General features: G+C 38.9%; 1 protein-coding gene across 3 annotated transcripts in view; it reads left to right on the forward strand.

The window, feature by feature from the left end:
* The window catches only part of EML1 (EMAP like 1), a 177058-nt gene that overhangs the window by 55940 nt on the left and 105277 nt on the right, over positions 1–15841 (forward strand). The window contains exon 1 of one of the 3 annotated variants that reach the window (XM_054025082.1): positions 410–631. The exons of 1 other annotated variant lie outside the window; for it this stretch is intronic. In XM_054025082.1, coding sequence (XP_053881057.1) covers positions 565–631 — 67 coding nt within the window. In that variant the 5' untranslated portion in view covers positions 410–564. Of the gene's footprint in view, positions 1–409; positions 632–15841 lie in introns of those variants that run through there. One more of the 3 variants, XM_054025084.1, reaches the window with a different exon arrangement.

Consider the following 15841-nt stretch of genomic DNA (forward strand, 5'->3'; position numbering starts at 1 on the left):
GGAGGGGAGAAGCAGCCCCCCCCCCCAGTCACAAGGAAGAGAGAAGCAGCCCCCCCCGTCACAGGGAGGGGAGAAGCAGCCCCCCCCCCGTCACAGGGAGGGGAGAAGCAGCCCCCCCCCCAGTCATAAGGAAGGGAGAAGCAGCCCCCCCCCCAGTCACAGGGAGGGGAGAAGCAGCCCCCCCCCAGTCACAAGGAAGGGAGAAGCAGCCCCCCCCCAGTCATAAGGAAGGGAGAAGCAGCCCCCCCCGTCACAGGGAGGGGAGAAGCAGCCCCCCCCCAGTCACAAGGAAGGGAGAAGCAGCCCCCCCCGTCACAGGGAGGGGAGAAGCAGCCCCTACTCTCCCCCTCTCGGCAGTGGGAGAAGCAGGGTCCCCCCGGCACAGGCAGAGGAGAAGCAGCAGCCCAAGCCACGGCGGAGTGAATGCGTTGTCATAGTAACTGACAGAGGCAGGCAGCAGGCCGGCCCCAGCCGCCTCAGCTCCTCCGTGTGTGGGTGAGAGCAGGGAGCCGCCGCCAGCGCCGGACAGACAGAGGCCGGGGGAGCGGAGCGGGGAGCGCCGGGATGGAGGACGGATTCTCCAGCTACAGCAGCCTCTATGACACGTCCTCGCTGCTCCAGTTCTGCAACGGTAAGAGGGAGCTGGGCCCCGCGAGAGCCTCCCTCCCGGGTGCGGAGCTCGGTGCTCCCGCGTTGAGGGGGCCTGGGGACTGCAGGCAGCGGGCTCCGGCGGCAGCCCGGACTTCGGGAGCTGCCTTGGAAGTGCTGCTGCGCCCCGGCTGTCTGCAAGTGGGGGCTCAGTGCGGAGCCAGGACCGGGCTTGGCAAATCCCCCTTCCGCACCCTCTCCGGAGCGGGCCTTTCCCAGGCTCTTGTGGATCTTCGCCTCTGCTGAGACTGTGGAGCTCCTGATTTTCACTCCGGGGAAGAGGGAGGGGAAAACTTTGCCCCGCCGCCCTCCTTCCCTCAGCGCAAAGCGGACCATGTTTGCTGCTGCTGCTGTGTGTGTGTGGAGGGTAGTAGATGGCCCCCTTGTGCTGAACTTCTTTGGCATGCTTCGTTCGTGTGCGTGGGTCTGTAACAACGATCTGTTTCCCCCACATAGCGAAAAAGTGGACCCCCACCGCACCACTGTGTGTAAGACCCAGCTCTGCATTTGAATGTGCATGAGCCACCACCTTGTTGGTAAAACCGTGTCCAACTGACACGTGTTTATTTCACATCATCGTGTCTTGTATGGGGAGGGGGGAGAGTTGAAAGTTGTAAGTACTGTAATGTGCATTAGTTAAAGATTTTCTCTCTGAGGGTTTCATGTTTTGTGTATTGCTGGAGATTTGTTACGTGTGTATGCGAAGATTTATGATCCCAACTGAGGCTATTTTTAGGATAAAATGCTGGGTTGAAACTGAACCCATCAGTTACTAAGTTCTGTAGTTTCTCACATATTTCTTAGGAGGGTTTTTTTCAAATCACAGTTGTGCTTGGATGACCGCACATAAGATGCAGCTTAATTTGCAATAAAACAGCATAAAAAAAAAGGAAAGGGGGAATAACCAATACCATGAGAGGAAATATTGGTGTAATTGGCAGGATGTTTGGAGGTATGTTTATTTTGATTAGCTGGTGTTTGCTGCTGCTTGGGGAAAATATTTAAGATATTTTTTAAAATTTTATATTACTTTAAAGTTAATACTAACAATAGAATGCATCAAAAATATAAAGAGTTTTTCATTGCAAACCTTAGAACCCAGACTAAAATGTTTGAAATTTTGTTTATCCTTTACCTCTAGAATTGTAAGTGTAAATGCAGTGTTTTATCTCAAAAGTTTTACTAAATATTGTGTGAGCACGTATCTTTTATTCCTTCTTCCCCGATTTCTTGTAATAATCAACCAGATTCTAGCTGTTCAGGTACTAGCGAGAAGGGAAAGTTAGATTGTTTTAGGAGGGCAACTACTAAAACCACAGCTGTAACTTCTGTTGAACAAATAGTGATGGTGATAAATTCTGCCTGATTTTTCTACGGGAAAGACCTAGGCTAGCGGTGAATCTTAATACTTGTGGAACATAAGAATATGCTAACCCTTTTCAGAAGATTGAGAATACGATGCATGATCCATGTAATAAATTACTATGTGCTGCATACATTTTATTTTCTGCATCCCTCAAAACATTAAACTAGCTCATTTTGTATTAGTATTATTAGTTTGTTTGTTAGTAGACTTCTACATTATGCTTAAATTTAGAGAATAATTAATTCTGTTTCCAGGGAGGAAATACATTATAGCTAATACTTTAGCCTCTATAATATATTAGTGATTTTTGTTGAGCAAAATTTCTTGATTACTTTCCTTTTAGGTCATTAGTGATATACATTTGTGAGCTGTAATAGCAGTCCCTCTGAATAGGTTAAAGATAATATTATCTGTTGGACATAAATTTCCTATATTGACTTTATGACTCTGGATATATCATTGTGAATGCTGTAAATATGCTACAATACATGCTAGACAAAAGTTTAAAATCTCATTTCATCCCTTCCACATTAACTGTTTGAAGGTGGCTGAATGAATTATTTACCTGTTTCTTCTGTAACATAAGACTTCTAGGTATTTTTTAAATCATATAATAGCAGATATCACACATTGTATAATAAGTTAGTCCGTTTTATGTGGCATTGTATTAGGGTGACAGGACATCCCGATTTTATAGGGACAGTCCCAATACTCGGGGCTTTGTCTTATATAGGTGCCTATTATCCCCCACCGCCTGTTCTGATTTTTCACACTTGCTATCTGGTCACCCTACATTGTGCATTTATATTGTTCTGTGTATAGGAAGAACAAATGGTTTGATCCTACAGCTTTTCCTTACATGAGTTAGTTTTCAATGAGACTTTCAAGGTGGGTGAGGTAATATCTTTTATTGGACTAACTTCTGTTGGTGAGAGGGACAAGCTTTCCAGCTTACATAGACCTCTTCAGTGAGACTAAAGGCTAGAGAATTGGACCCACATTCTCTGCCCTGAGGAGATCAGATAATTTAGACAGACCAGTATGGCCCATGAGAAAACAACAAAGACAGAAGATACCAATGGAGGTGCTGTATTTGAAAAAGGAAAGATTGCTTCATGGACATTTGGGAAGCTCTTGCATGCATAATGGGTTGGTGTGAAAGATGGTATAAGACTGAGAGTAGGGGATAGAGTATCAGGGAACAGTTTGAAGATTGGAGACAGCATAGACTGGAAGTGGCAGAGATTTGAGGAGCAAAGAAACATGGTTGGCGACTCAGAGAGGAACACAGTTTCAAAACCCGCATTTTGTGTAGAGTAATATGTGAGGAGGGCTGATAGGTAGAACTTGCAAAGATAATCATTGTGGGTTTCAAGGTTTTCTGTGTTGAGAGGAAATAATTCATTTTAGTATTTTAAGAGAAGAAATAATGGGATCTACTGGCAGCTTAGGGGTGTAGGGACAAAAGAAAAATCAAATATGCATGCACCAGGCAGGGTTAAAATGTGTTTGATGGAGAGTGTAATGTGTAATGATCAGAGTAATTAGAGAAAAGAGGATGAGAAGAAAAATAAGCTTTTTCATCTTCATTTTGAGTTGTTTTGTTTGGTATCCAAAAGCCTAGGGGTAAATTTACACAATCAGTTGGTTAAAGCAAGTGCTCCAGCCTTTTCATTTTATGGAATACCAGGAAGGGTTTAATAGATCACAATGTGAGAACCCCTAGGTTAGTGGTGGAAATGTCAGTCAGGAGTCACAGCTTCTATTTCTGGCTCTGCCACTAACTCACACTGTGGCTTTGGGAAAGTCATTTAATTTCTTTGTGCCTCAGTTTCCTTATCTATAAACTGGGAGCAAATATAGTGCATCCATACTATAGTGAGGTTTAATAAGTTAGTTTGCAAATCACCTTGAGATCTGCAGAAGAAAGTCTCTCTAGGTGTGCAAAATATTTTATTGTTTTAAAGTTAGATGGTGCATGTGTACATATTGCTTTCCTTCAAGTAAGACACTCCCAGTTTCTCCTATTGATGACTGTCTTGTGCATGTTTGTCAGAAATTACATTAAGGCACCTTCTAGGCAAGCAGAGCAGTCTTTATAACAAACAGATACCCATAATTGACTTGGAATGTTAGAAATTAGATTTTGGATAACATTTCTCAAGCTTGGTTATGGAGAGCCTATCTAGTATTAGAATGACTTTGGTATTATTCTTAGGAAGGAAGCCATTAAGTTTACCTAGCATATACAATTAATCATTGTGTTATTAATTTGTTCTCTAAATTCAAAAGCAGCATTGTTGAATTAGTGAGAAAGATGTTCAGACCAAATACCATATCTCAAAATAGAAGAGGGAGTGGAAGTATTAAAAGTGGCATTATGACTGTTGAGTAAATTTGTTCTTAAGCTTGCATTTCAGTCCTGTCTCTGTTTTATGAATTGTTTTGATAGGAGAATCGTCCTGGATGTGGAGGTCCACGGACTAAGTCAGACACAGGAATTACACAGCACCCTTCTTGTCGCCAGCTGAATTCTGAGATGCAGGAGTGAGCAGGGGTGACCCTTGGTAGGTCAGTGAAGGAATCAGGATGTGGGCAGAGGTTTGCAAATTGCATGGATCCACTGACCACAGTTCTGTATGTAGGAGTTATAACCACTGTGATCCACTGCACATCCCTGGTACTGCAGTAATAGCTATTGACCTGCTTAATGAGTGTCCAGGATCCAGGTGATGGAAGTCAGCCCCACAGTGTTCCTATTTTCTGCAAAAGCCCATTTACGGAGAGTTTGCACAGGGTGTGAGCTTTTATCCTTAGATCTTAATACAGCACTTTAAACATCAAGAGATTGTCACAGATACAGACAGTTAGCTAGAGGGTGAAAGTAAAACTGTCAAATATTTATTTCTGCAGCTACAGACTTTTTACATGAAAATACACTTCCAAATGTAGACTCTCTTTGTGTAGAACACAATAATAAACTTTGGTAAAGTTTACCTCAGCAATGTGGTGGAAAGGGCCAACTGATAAATTAATTTTTTTTTCATTCCATCCCTGTTTAAATCAATGGGAAATATTGTACTGATAAACCATGAGTATAAGAATCTTCCAAGTTTATCCCAAATTTGTACCTGATCTCTTATCTAAAATTCATGTTAGAGTTTTTATGAAACGCTGATTTTGCAAAGGATGCCATGACTGTAATTAAAACTGGGTTTGCTTTTATATCAAAAGTATAACTGCTAGCAGTAATGTCTTAAACCCTGAATTTTCCTAAAGTGATAGACTAAGTGGTAAGATACCTTCCCCACTATATTGAATTTTTTTTATGTAAATCAAGACAATAATAGTGAAATAGAAAGAAAACACAGTGGATCACCTGCCAGTAAGATTTTTGCCATATAATAGCACTCTGTGGCCATGTTGGCAGTAACTGGTAAAGTCACAGAAAAGTTGTTAGTTTCAAGGGAGAAAATAAATTAGCTTGGGCCTTGGTTCATGTGATCGTGGTCATCTTCAGTTGTTTGTTTCAATTTATATCCATCTTTAGTGCCCATCTGAGCACTCTGACAAACATTAAAACTCAGAATAGATAATACAATCAACAATTGCAATATAATAAAAATAGACTTCCCATACTTCTTTAATAGTTATCCACCACTGAGTGAAATAAATACATATACTCTACTCCCTACAACCTACCATCTCACTAAATATCTGTAGCTGGAGATGAGCCTTGTAGCAGATGGATTTGGGGAGAGCCAAATTCAGAACCAAGGGATCTTAATGGAGAATGCCCTGCTAACGTCTCCCTCCCTTTAAACTTAATTGCAGCAACATTGGATGGGTGAGGGAATTAGCAATGGGATATAGAGTCTATTCCAGTGATTCTCAACCAGGGCTCCGGGGCCCCCTAGGGCACTGCGAGCAGGTTTCAGGGAGGCCGCCAAGCAGGACCAGTGTTAGACTCACTAGGGCCCAGGGCAGAAAGCCAAAGCCCCACTGCATGGGGCTGAAGCCCAGAGTCCTGAGCCCCGCCACCTAGGGCTGAAGCAGAAGCCTGAGCAACTTAGCTTCGCGTTGCCCCCTGTGGTGTGGGGCCCCAGGCAGTTGCCCTGCTTGCTACCCCTTAATGCCGGCCCTGGCTTTTATATGCAGAAAACCAGTTGTTGTGGCACAGGTGGGCCGTGGAGTTTTTATAGCCTGGTGTGGGGAGGCAGAAAAAAAAAATGTTGAGAACCCGTGGTCTATTCACCTTGTGATTACTGGTTCAAATCTAGCAGAGGTTGGTAGTGATAGAAAGTAGTCTCTGTTACTTTCCAGAAATGATGTGAAATGAATCTGGTCTTAATTTAGTTCTCTGTGGACAGATGTACACATCACAATACCTCTTCACTGGGCACAAATGCTTAACTGGCACTGCTTGATGCTTTTATTGTTAGTCTTAGCAGAAGTCAAAAATGGAATAGGACATAGATACTAAACTGTCTCACCTCTTATCCCTAGACCCATTTCTTCCAGGAGTACATTTTGAGTTCACATGGAGAAGCTTGCAATGTTTGTATTAGCTTTATAGATCAGTGGAAGACTTCATTCAGTAGCTAGAGCTGCTAATCTTGTATCTTCAGTGAGTGTTAATTTCATACCTGATAATAAAAAATGTTAATGGATGAAACGTCATCCTTTTCTTTGGTATTTTCCTTTCATCTGTCCTATTGCCTTTTAAAATAAGGCCATTAAATGAAAGCAACAGAGAATCTATCTTTTGATACCTCAGTGTTTGTACCACAGAATTTTGAGGATGGGTGGAATATCAGATCATTTTTAATCAAACATTATTTATGCTCACTTAGTGAAATTCATTGCAGTGTTGAGAGCCACACAAAGCCCTTGTGCATCACATATCTACCATTGTGAGGGCTTAATGGGGTAAAAGCAGTGCAGAGGGCCTTGTATGTACACTGAACTGCGGTGAATTCTACTTACAAACATTACCCAATTTTCTTCTGACGTATCACTGTATTAAGTGAGCCTGATAAAACACTATCTAGGTTTAATTTCAGGAACAGACTTCTTTTTCCCCCATTTTTTGCTGCATGTAACAGTTTATTTTGAGATCACAGACCACCTCGTAATTGCTGATTGATTCACAGAAGAACTGGAGAAAGTTTTTAAAATAGCATCTATGGACTATTATAAATGATACAATGTCCCTCCCCCCAAAAAAGCATTCATAAACCCATAATATTATACACTTATTAATGTGGTAAATGTCCGTGGAATACAGTTGTATTTTTATATATAAAATTAGGGCTGTCAAGTGATTATATAATTAGGGCTGTCAAGCGATTAAAAAAATTAATCATGATTAATCGAACTGTTAAACAATAATAGAATACCATTTATTTAAATATTTTTGGATGTTTTCTACATTTTCAAATATATTGATTTCAATTACAACACAGAATACAAAGTGTACAGTGCTCACTTTGTATTTATTTTTTATTACAAATATTTGCACTGTAAAAAACAAAAAAAGTTGTGTTTTTCAATTCCCCCATTACAAATACGGTAGTGCAATCTCTTTATCATGAAAGTTGAACTTACAAATGTAGTATTATATACAAAAATAACTACATTAAAAAACAAAACAATGTAAAACTGTAGAGCCTACAAGTCCATCCAGTCCTACTTCTTGTTCAGCCAGTTGCTCAGACAAACAAGTGTGTTCGCATTTGCGGGAGATAATGCTGCCCACTTCTTGTTTACAATGTCACCTGAAAGTCAGTATAGGTGTTTGCATGACACTGTTATAGCCAGCATCAAAAGATATTTACATGCCAGATGTGCTAAAGATTCATATGTCCCTTCATGCTTCAACCACCATTCCAGAGGACGTGTGTCCATGCTGATGACAGGTTCTGCTCGATAATGATCCAAAGCCGTATGCACTGATGAATGTTCATTTTCATCATCTGAGTCAGATTCCACCAGCAGAAGGTTGGTTTTCTTTTTTGCTAGTTCAGGTTCTGTAGTTTCTGCATCAGAGTGTTGCTCTTTTAAGACTTCTGAAAGCATGCTCCACACCTAGTGCCTCCCAGATTTTGGAAGGCACTTCAGATTCTTAAACCTTGGGTCGAGTGCTGTATCTTTAGAAATTTCATATTGGTAACTTCTTTGCCTTTTGTCAAATCTGCAGTGAAAGTATTCCTAGAACAACATGTGCTGGATCATCAGACGAGACTGATATAACATGAAATATATGGTAGAATACGGGTGAAACAGAGCAGGAGACATACAATTCTCCCTCAAGGAATTCAGTCACAAATTTAATTAACGCGTTATTTTTTCAACGAGTGTCATCAGTATGGAAGCATGTCCTCTGGAATGGTGGCCGAAGCATGAAGGGGAATACGAATGTTTAGCATATCTGGCACATAAATACCTTGCAACACCGGCTACAAAAGTGCCATGCGAATGCCTCTCTTCATTTTCAGGTGACGTAAATAAGAAGCAGACAGCATTATCTCCCATAAATGTAAACAAACTTGTTTTTCTTAGCAATTGGCTGAACAAGAAGTCGGACTTAATGGACTTGTACGCTCCAAAGTTTTACATTGTTTTGTTTTTGAGTGCAGTTATGTAACAAAAAAAAATCTACAGGTGTAAGTTGCACTTTCATGATAAAGAGAATGCACTACAGTACTTGTGTGAGGTGAATTGAAAAATACTATTTCTTTTATCATTTTTACAGTGCAAACATTTGTAATAAAAATAATATAAAGTGAGCATGGTACACTTTGAATTCTGTGTTGTAATTAAAATCAATATATTTGAAAATTTAGAAAAACATCCAAAAATATTTAATAAATGTCAATTGGTGTTCTATTGTTTAACAGTGCGATTAAAGCTGCGATTAATCGAGATTAACTTTTTTGAGTTAATCGTGTGAGTTAACTGCGATTAATCAACAGCCCTAATATATATATATAGTGTTAATTCCAATTTGTTACAATTTAATTAAAACATAAGTTATTTTAATCCATGTTTTAACACTGTATTGGCTAAAAAATACAGCATCGGATAATGGAGAATTCTGCAATAATAGACTACCATCATTAGGAAATCTGTGTCACTGTGGATAATATGAAATGAAACCATCAGTATCAAGTATTTTATCATAAATAAAACAACAGTCAGAATTGTAAATTAAAGCATTGGGCTCTCTCACTAGGAAATCATGTTTTATCTGATCATCAAAGAGTTGTTTAAAAATTAGGGTACTTTACAGTGCTGATAAGATGTGTTTTAATTTCTAATTAAGTATACCAAAAATTATTTTTGTACTGAAGTCTAAACTACATGCAGATAATTTAAAATGGATTTAAAATTTCTTTAGAAGTAAATTATTAAACCATTAAGTCAAACAATTCTATATTATTAAGTCTTAATAAGTTTTATTCTGATTTTTTCTCCTGGAAGTTTAAGGTGAAATATGTCAAGTTGATGTTGCAATTGCTTTTCTGTCACTGGGAACTTTGGTAGGCCATAGTGGAAAGTTTTTACTTTTCATATTTATGGGTGTAGGATAAGGTTGGGGTGAATAAATAGGGAAGTTGTCTATAATAATCTATTTGGAGTTATTTGCAATGTCAATAGAAGCAACTGCAAGTTCATAGAAGGGGACAAACTTTGGCTCAGTCAGCCTGTCCATCCTCCATGAAACTAAATCTAAAATGCTCATCCATTACATGATTAAGAAGTGGAAGTAGCTCCCTGGGGATTTTTAGGGAGATGGGGTGGGGATAATGATATGTTAGCATGATTTCACTGAATTAGTTATTTGGAAAGTAATTAAGTGAGATTGCCCACACTCCATTACTTTCAATGAGTGAAATCTGACATGGTCCATCATTTTCTTGTCTTCCCTTGAAATGACCTATGATTGAATAAATATAATCTGCTTGTACTAAAATTTGTATCAGAAATCTCTAGTAATTGCCTTATGGAGTTTTAAATCTGAAATAAACATCTGGTGTTAATGTACAATTTGCATTCATTAACAGTACAGCTACTATAGTTGCTTGGAAAATTATGTAAATCTCTGGTGGGCAAGAGGGAAATCAAATATTTTTTATTTTTAATTATACCTTTGTAATCTGGCAGAATACACTGGTGCATATTGCACATGCCATCTTACACTTAATAATGTTAAAGCTGCCTGAGCATCATATTATGCATTTGAAATATTGTCTCCAGCATTCTCTAGAGCCAAGTTCTCAGAAGCTTAGGTTTCTAAAATTGGAGCTAAATCTTGCATGGGTGAAAATAGGCACATTTGCAGATGCAAATGGAACAGAGATGTCTATGATCATTATACCTAGAGCAGGTAAAAAAGTCAAAACAATTTCAAGAATATTTCTGTAAAATTCTTGTATTTTACCTAAACGTGAAAAATTTCAATCAGCCTAATTTTGCCGAACCACGCTGAAAAAACTTGAAATCTCCAGCTGTAATTTTTAACAGGGATTAGGTGACAGAAGCATGAGCAGTAAGAAGTCAAGACTGGAAATTACCTGAGGCTGTAGGAGGTTCTGCTGTTCCTGTCAAGAGCATTATTGGAAGCATATTGTTTTTACAAACAGCAAGCAAAACTACAGTTTTAAAACTTTAGAAATGCTGATAGTGTTACACTTAGTTTTGCTAAATATAGTATTAAATATAGTAGTATTACCTCTCCGCCCCCAGAAAATGGTTTAAACTATATAGGCCCATTATAAGCTAATGAGAAATCCTGACTGGTAAACCCCCAAATTCAGATGCTGCTTTGAATCTTTTCTGCAAATCTTTTTGGATGGCACCTCCCCACCTTTTCTGAAGATTCCATTGGAAGAGCAAAAAGGTGGGTCTGCTGACTCTTCCTTCCAACCCTGAACTGGTGACACAGTTCAAAGTAAATTACGTGGCATTTCCCTATCAGTTGTAATCCAGAATACGTTGAACACCAGAAAGGGAAAGTGCATGATGGCCTTTTGGAGGTAGCTGGGGTTAGGGTTTGCTGGAAGATGGGTTGGCTGGCTAGCTTATTGAATTTCAGACTAATCTTTAATAGAAACTTGCTGAAGTTCAAACTAGTTTTTATTAGAAACAGACTCTCCATCCCTAGTTGTCACACTCTGCCATATATCTGCATTATATTTTTCCAAAGATAGACAAAATTATAGGTCAGTGACAGCTGTGGGTGCTAAATTTATCTGAAAAATCAGGCCACTTTTATTTAGGTCCCAAAATATAGATTCAGAAACCTAAATTAAGACACCCAAGTTCATAAATTTTGTTCATACCTATGTCCAACTACAGTTAAATCAACTTTAAAAAAAAGGTTTTGTGTAAGAAAAATCGCTCTTCTGATCCAAAGGTAACATACCGAAAACATTTATATATATGTTTATATATATGGTTTGTTTGGGGGCTAGACACAGATGATAAATTTCTGGCCCTATTAAAGTCAGAGGGAGTTTTGCCATTGACTTCAGTAGGGTTAGGACTTCACTCTCTGAAGTCACTTGCAAAATTCCCACTTACTTTAATATGGCCAGGATTTCACCCAGAACTCTGTGCTTTAGCTAATGTATACTTAATATACACAAGTAATCTGGAGGAGCTATTCACTTACTGTCCTAAGCACCTGATATATATCATCCCAGAAGTGACTGTATTTCAATAGAGAATGTAGTAATCTTCATTGTGTGAAGTTATTTTTCTAAACTGTTTTGGGATGAATGGTTTTATATATAATATTATGTATTATTTTTAAGTTAAGTACTTATGTAAACGTGTGTAGAATTGGAGACCTTAATGAGTAATGCTTGATAATGCAAGCTCCCTCAACTCACACTGAAGTTAATCTCATGAGATGGTCAGCACCTCAGAAGATGGAGCCTGAATGGACTGATTCAGGAAAGCACTTTAGAACGTGTTTCAATGTTGTCCTGAATAGGGATACTTTCTGGAATCAGTAAATTTATGAGCAAAAAAGTTTAAAAGAAAAAACAAAGGACAGTACATCACAAAGTGTACTTGATTTTATTTTGTTAGTTGTCATTCATATTAAATTATTTATATTTTTACATTAAGCACTATATTTGTAAAAATAATAAAATCTTCTTAAGGAGATCCTTCTAGTCCCTACAGTAGTCTGGTATATGGTTTTGTGGTTCCTGTTATATCTTTAATGAGAGATGAGGAGAGACCACCAATCTTTTTATGTAGATTATACATTTAGTGGTATTGCAAATATGGATTTTTGAGGCTCCGTTGTATATTTTTCTTGAGAAGAGACCATTAATAATGTTAACAAGTCAATTAATAACTCAGGTTGCACGTGAACAGCAGTTTTATAGTTTTATCAAAATTATTTTTCAATAATCCCACTGTAGATACTGAAGATGGAAAATTCATGATGAAAAATATATTAGCTCTGGATTCCCTTAGAGCAAAGACCAGTGGGTTGCACTGAGTTAAGCTGCATTCCTGCAACATGTAGTACGTGGACGCACTGCTGCACTGAAAACTGCTATCATGTCCCCTCTCAGTCTTCTCTTTTCCAAACTAAACAAACTCAATTCTTTCTGACCTATGAAGGAAGGCTGAAAGAATTGGGTTTGTTTAGTTTGGAAAAGAGAAGACTGAGAGGGGACATGATAGCAGTTTTCAGGTATCTAAAAGGGTGTCATAAGGAGGAGGGAGAAAACTTGTTCACCTTAGCCTCTAAGGATAGAACAAGAAGCAATGGGCTTAAACTGCAGCAAGGGTGGTCTAGGTTGGACATTAGGAAAAAGTTCCTAACTGTCAGGGTGATTAAACACTGGAATAAATTGCGTAGGGAGGTTGTGGAATCTCCATCTCTGGAGATATTTAAGAGTAGGTTAGATAAATGTCTATCAGGGATGGTCTAGACAGTATTTGGTCCTGCCATGCGGGCAGGGGACTGGACTCGATGACCTCTCGAGGTCTCTTCCAGTCCTAGAATCTATGAATCTATGAACTTGTGCCTTGCTCCAGTAATTTTAATGTCCAGAGCAGTCGGCCTGACTGCTGCGCATTGCAGGATCGAGGCTTTATTTTATAGCTTGTTACTATCAGTGTTTCTAAGGCTGTATAAAGAAGAACATCAGAAAGTATTTTTATTCTTGCAATAGGGTTGATTGCCATAAATGATAATTGAGTATGCTTTTACTTCACTTTATATGTCAAGGAAATGTCTAAAAGAATGTAAAATATATAACATTATTAGAAGAAAACTTTCTCAGGTTTCTTTCAATAAATTTTTTTGGTGTTAGGAAAAATAGGTTAAAAACACTAGATTGCTTTCTCATTTTCTTTAATAGCACACATTTTTCAGCTGAATATGTCAAATGTTATGTGCAAATATAACATGGGACTAAATGTTCAGTTATGGATTTAAAAAATATGTCCATAGTTCATGTTACTCAAGTGCTTTATAATTACAATTCAGTAATTTGTATTAAAAGTAGAAGAAGAACATTTAATTCATCTAGGCTCTCACAAGGATATTATGGTATTGCGACTGTGCCTTCAAGGACTGAGTTTCCCAGATAGTCTGGGCAGGGCAGTATGAAGATCCTATTATGCACAGCCAGTTGGAACAGAACACAGAATAAGGCAGATTTCCTGCAAGCTCCTTAAGCACTGAGTGATAACTGAATAGCACAGATAAATATTTACATTTAATTGATTTGTATTTTGTTCATGGCTTTAAGAATATTTTAAATCCTTAATGATAGCCTGTTTTATCTGAATATCAACTCCAGTATGGCTTGCCACTAGTGAAGCAGCAGCTATGACAGAGGGAATGGGAATGCCAGAGTGAACTGGAATGAGTGAATAACTGCCCATCCCCTATCTGTAATTTCTGGGTAAGGACTAGAACTATGGCTAACAACCACTTACTTCAAGAGAGAGGCTTAGAATTAAGGATGGGGTTCATTCATATTGAAGGAGTGTGGGGGAGTACATTCCACTGATCCTATTTCATGTTTTTTTCAGGGCAAGGCTGGGAAAAGAAAAATTGTTGTTGGCACATAGCTCTGTCTGGTTTGGTAAAGTTTGCCCTATCTCTGTTTAACACACATTTGAGTAAAAATCGGTTTATAAATTTTTGTAAAGCACTTTGAGGATGAAAAACATCACAGAAGAGAGTTTTTGTGTGTGAGTATGGATTAAATAAAACACTATCACAGATCAGGGAGGATGGCTGAAGGATGTGAAAGAGGATAGGCTGCCTCCTTCACATGTTAGGAGGTGGAAAAGTGTGTAGGGCTGTTGAGGGGAAGGGGGTAAGCTACCTAGAGGTGTGGGGGCCTAAAGGCTGGGTGGTAGCATGGAGCTGGGGAGAGTGATTATATTGAGGGAAAAGAGAAGTTTGAGACATCCAAATGAGTGTGTGGAGCAATGGGGAAGACATGCAGACACTATTGACTGTAAGGAAGAGGAAAGAAACAACTTTTGGCTACTACAGTCTTGATTTAGATTTGAATTTGGTACATAAAGGTAGAAGGTTCCCTTACATTGTAAATATCCTCAACAATTCAGTATTGGACTGACTCCATAGCTCAGTTATTAGGGTAAGACTATTTTCATGTCCTAAAAGTAGAAGAGTGGTTCAGCAGTAACCAATTCCATGGATGAGATGTGACTGTTCTGCTCTTGCAAGTTCTAACCTGGGCTTCTCTTGCTGAAGCACCCGACTGAATACAGCTGACATAGTGAGTGAGGAGAGCGATATAACTGGGTCATAGCCCATTTAGGGATTTAAAGGTGAAGACCTGCTCCTTGAAGTGGATCCTGTTTTGGTCTCAAACATCTATTGAGCTTGAGGGACTCAGCACATAAGGATCCTAAGCAGGAAAAAGCACCTGTCTAGTCTAATCCTATAGAATCTAAATGAGTGGAGTGAATAAAGCCAGCTAAAGTGGCTACATTGACTCCTTCAAGGCTTTGTAGGCTTTGTCATATTTGACAGATAAATCCAGAAACAATCTCTTTGGCTGCTAAACTGCCAACCCAGGCAATTATGGATCAGAAGGTGGTGGGGGTATGTGTATATAGAGTAAGAAGGATGTACATTAGTTTTCCCCCCTTATTATATTTATTTTTGTATTAATTTTAATTTTTAAAATAAATGCTTACCCTCAGGAGCTTTTGGTGTCTGCTGAACTTGGCAGCTTCATCTTTAGCTTGAATCTCTAGGCATGTTCAGTATGAAGTCTTTGAAGTAGTTGAGGCCTGGCTGAAGCTGCTCTTATGAGGGGGGTGGGGAAGGACAATAAAATACACATTTTTATCACTTTTTTCTCTGTAGAGTGGTTTGAGCCATGCAGCTATGTCAAAGACTTCACACAAAACAGCATTTGATGTTGACTATATGCCAGTTTCAGCAGATACCAAAGGTCTTAGAGTCCTAAAGAAGCTGGGGCCTCAAGTGGTTTCATTTTAAATGGATTACAGTCAACAGAAAAATAGAACCATTATAGAATTTGTCAAATCTTAAAACGTTAACCAACTCCAGTTTTAGAAGTGGAATGCTACACTCCAGAGAGAGGCAATATGGTCTAATGAGTTGAACACTTGAGTCTAGGAGGCAGAAACTTCAGAATGCTCATCCTGACTGTTTGGCCCTGGGCAGGTTACTTAGGCTCTTTCTGTTTAGTTTTTCCCTCTGCAAAATGGGATAATGTTACCTACATCACACGGGTGTTGTAGAGATTAATTAAATATATGAAAGTCTTGCCATGACTGGAACCT

Source organism: Malaclemys terrapin, chromosome 4 (assembly GCF_027887155.1).
Source record: "Malaclemys terrapin pileata isolate rMalTer1 chromosome 4, rMalTer1.hap1, whole genome shotgun sequence".
Classification (NCBI taxonomy): domain Eukaryota; kingdom Metazoa; phylum Chordata; order Testudines; family Emydidae; genus Malaclemys; species Malaclemys terrapin.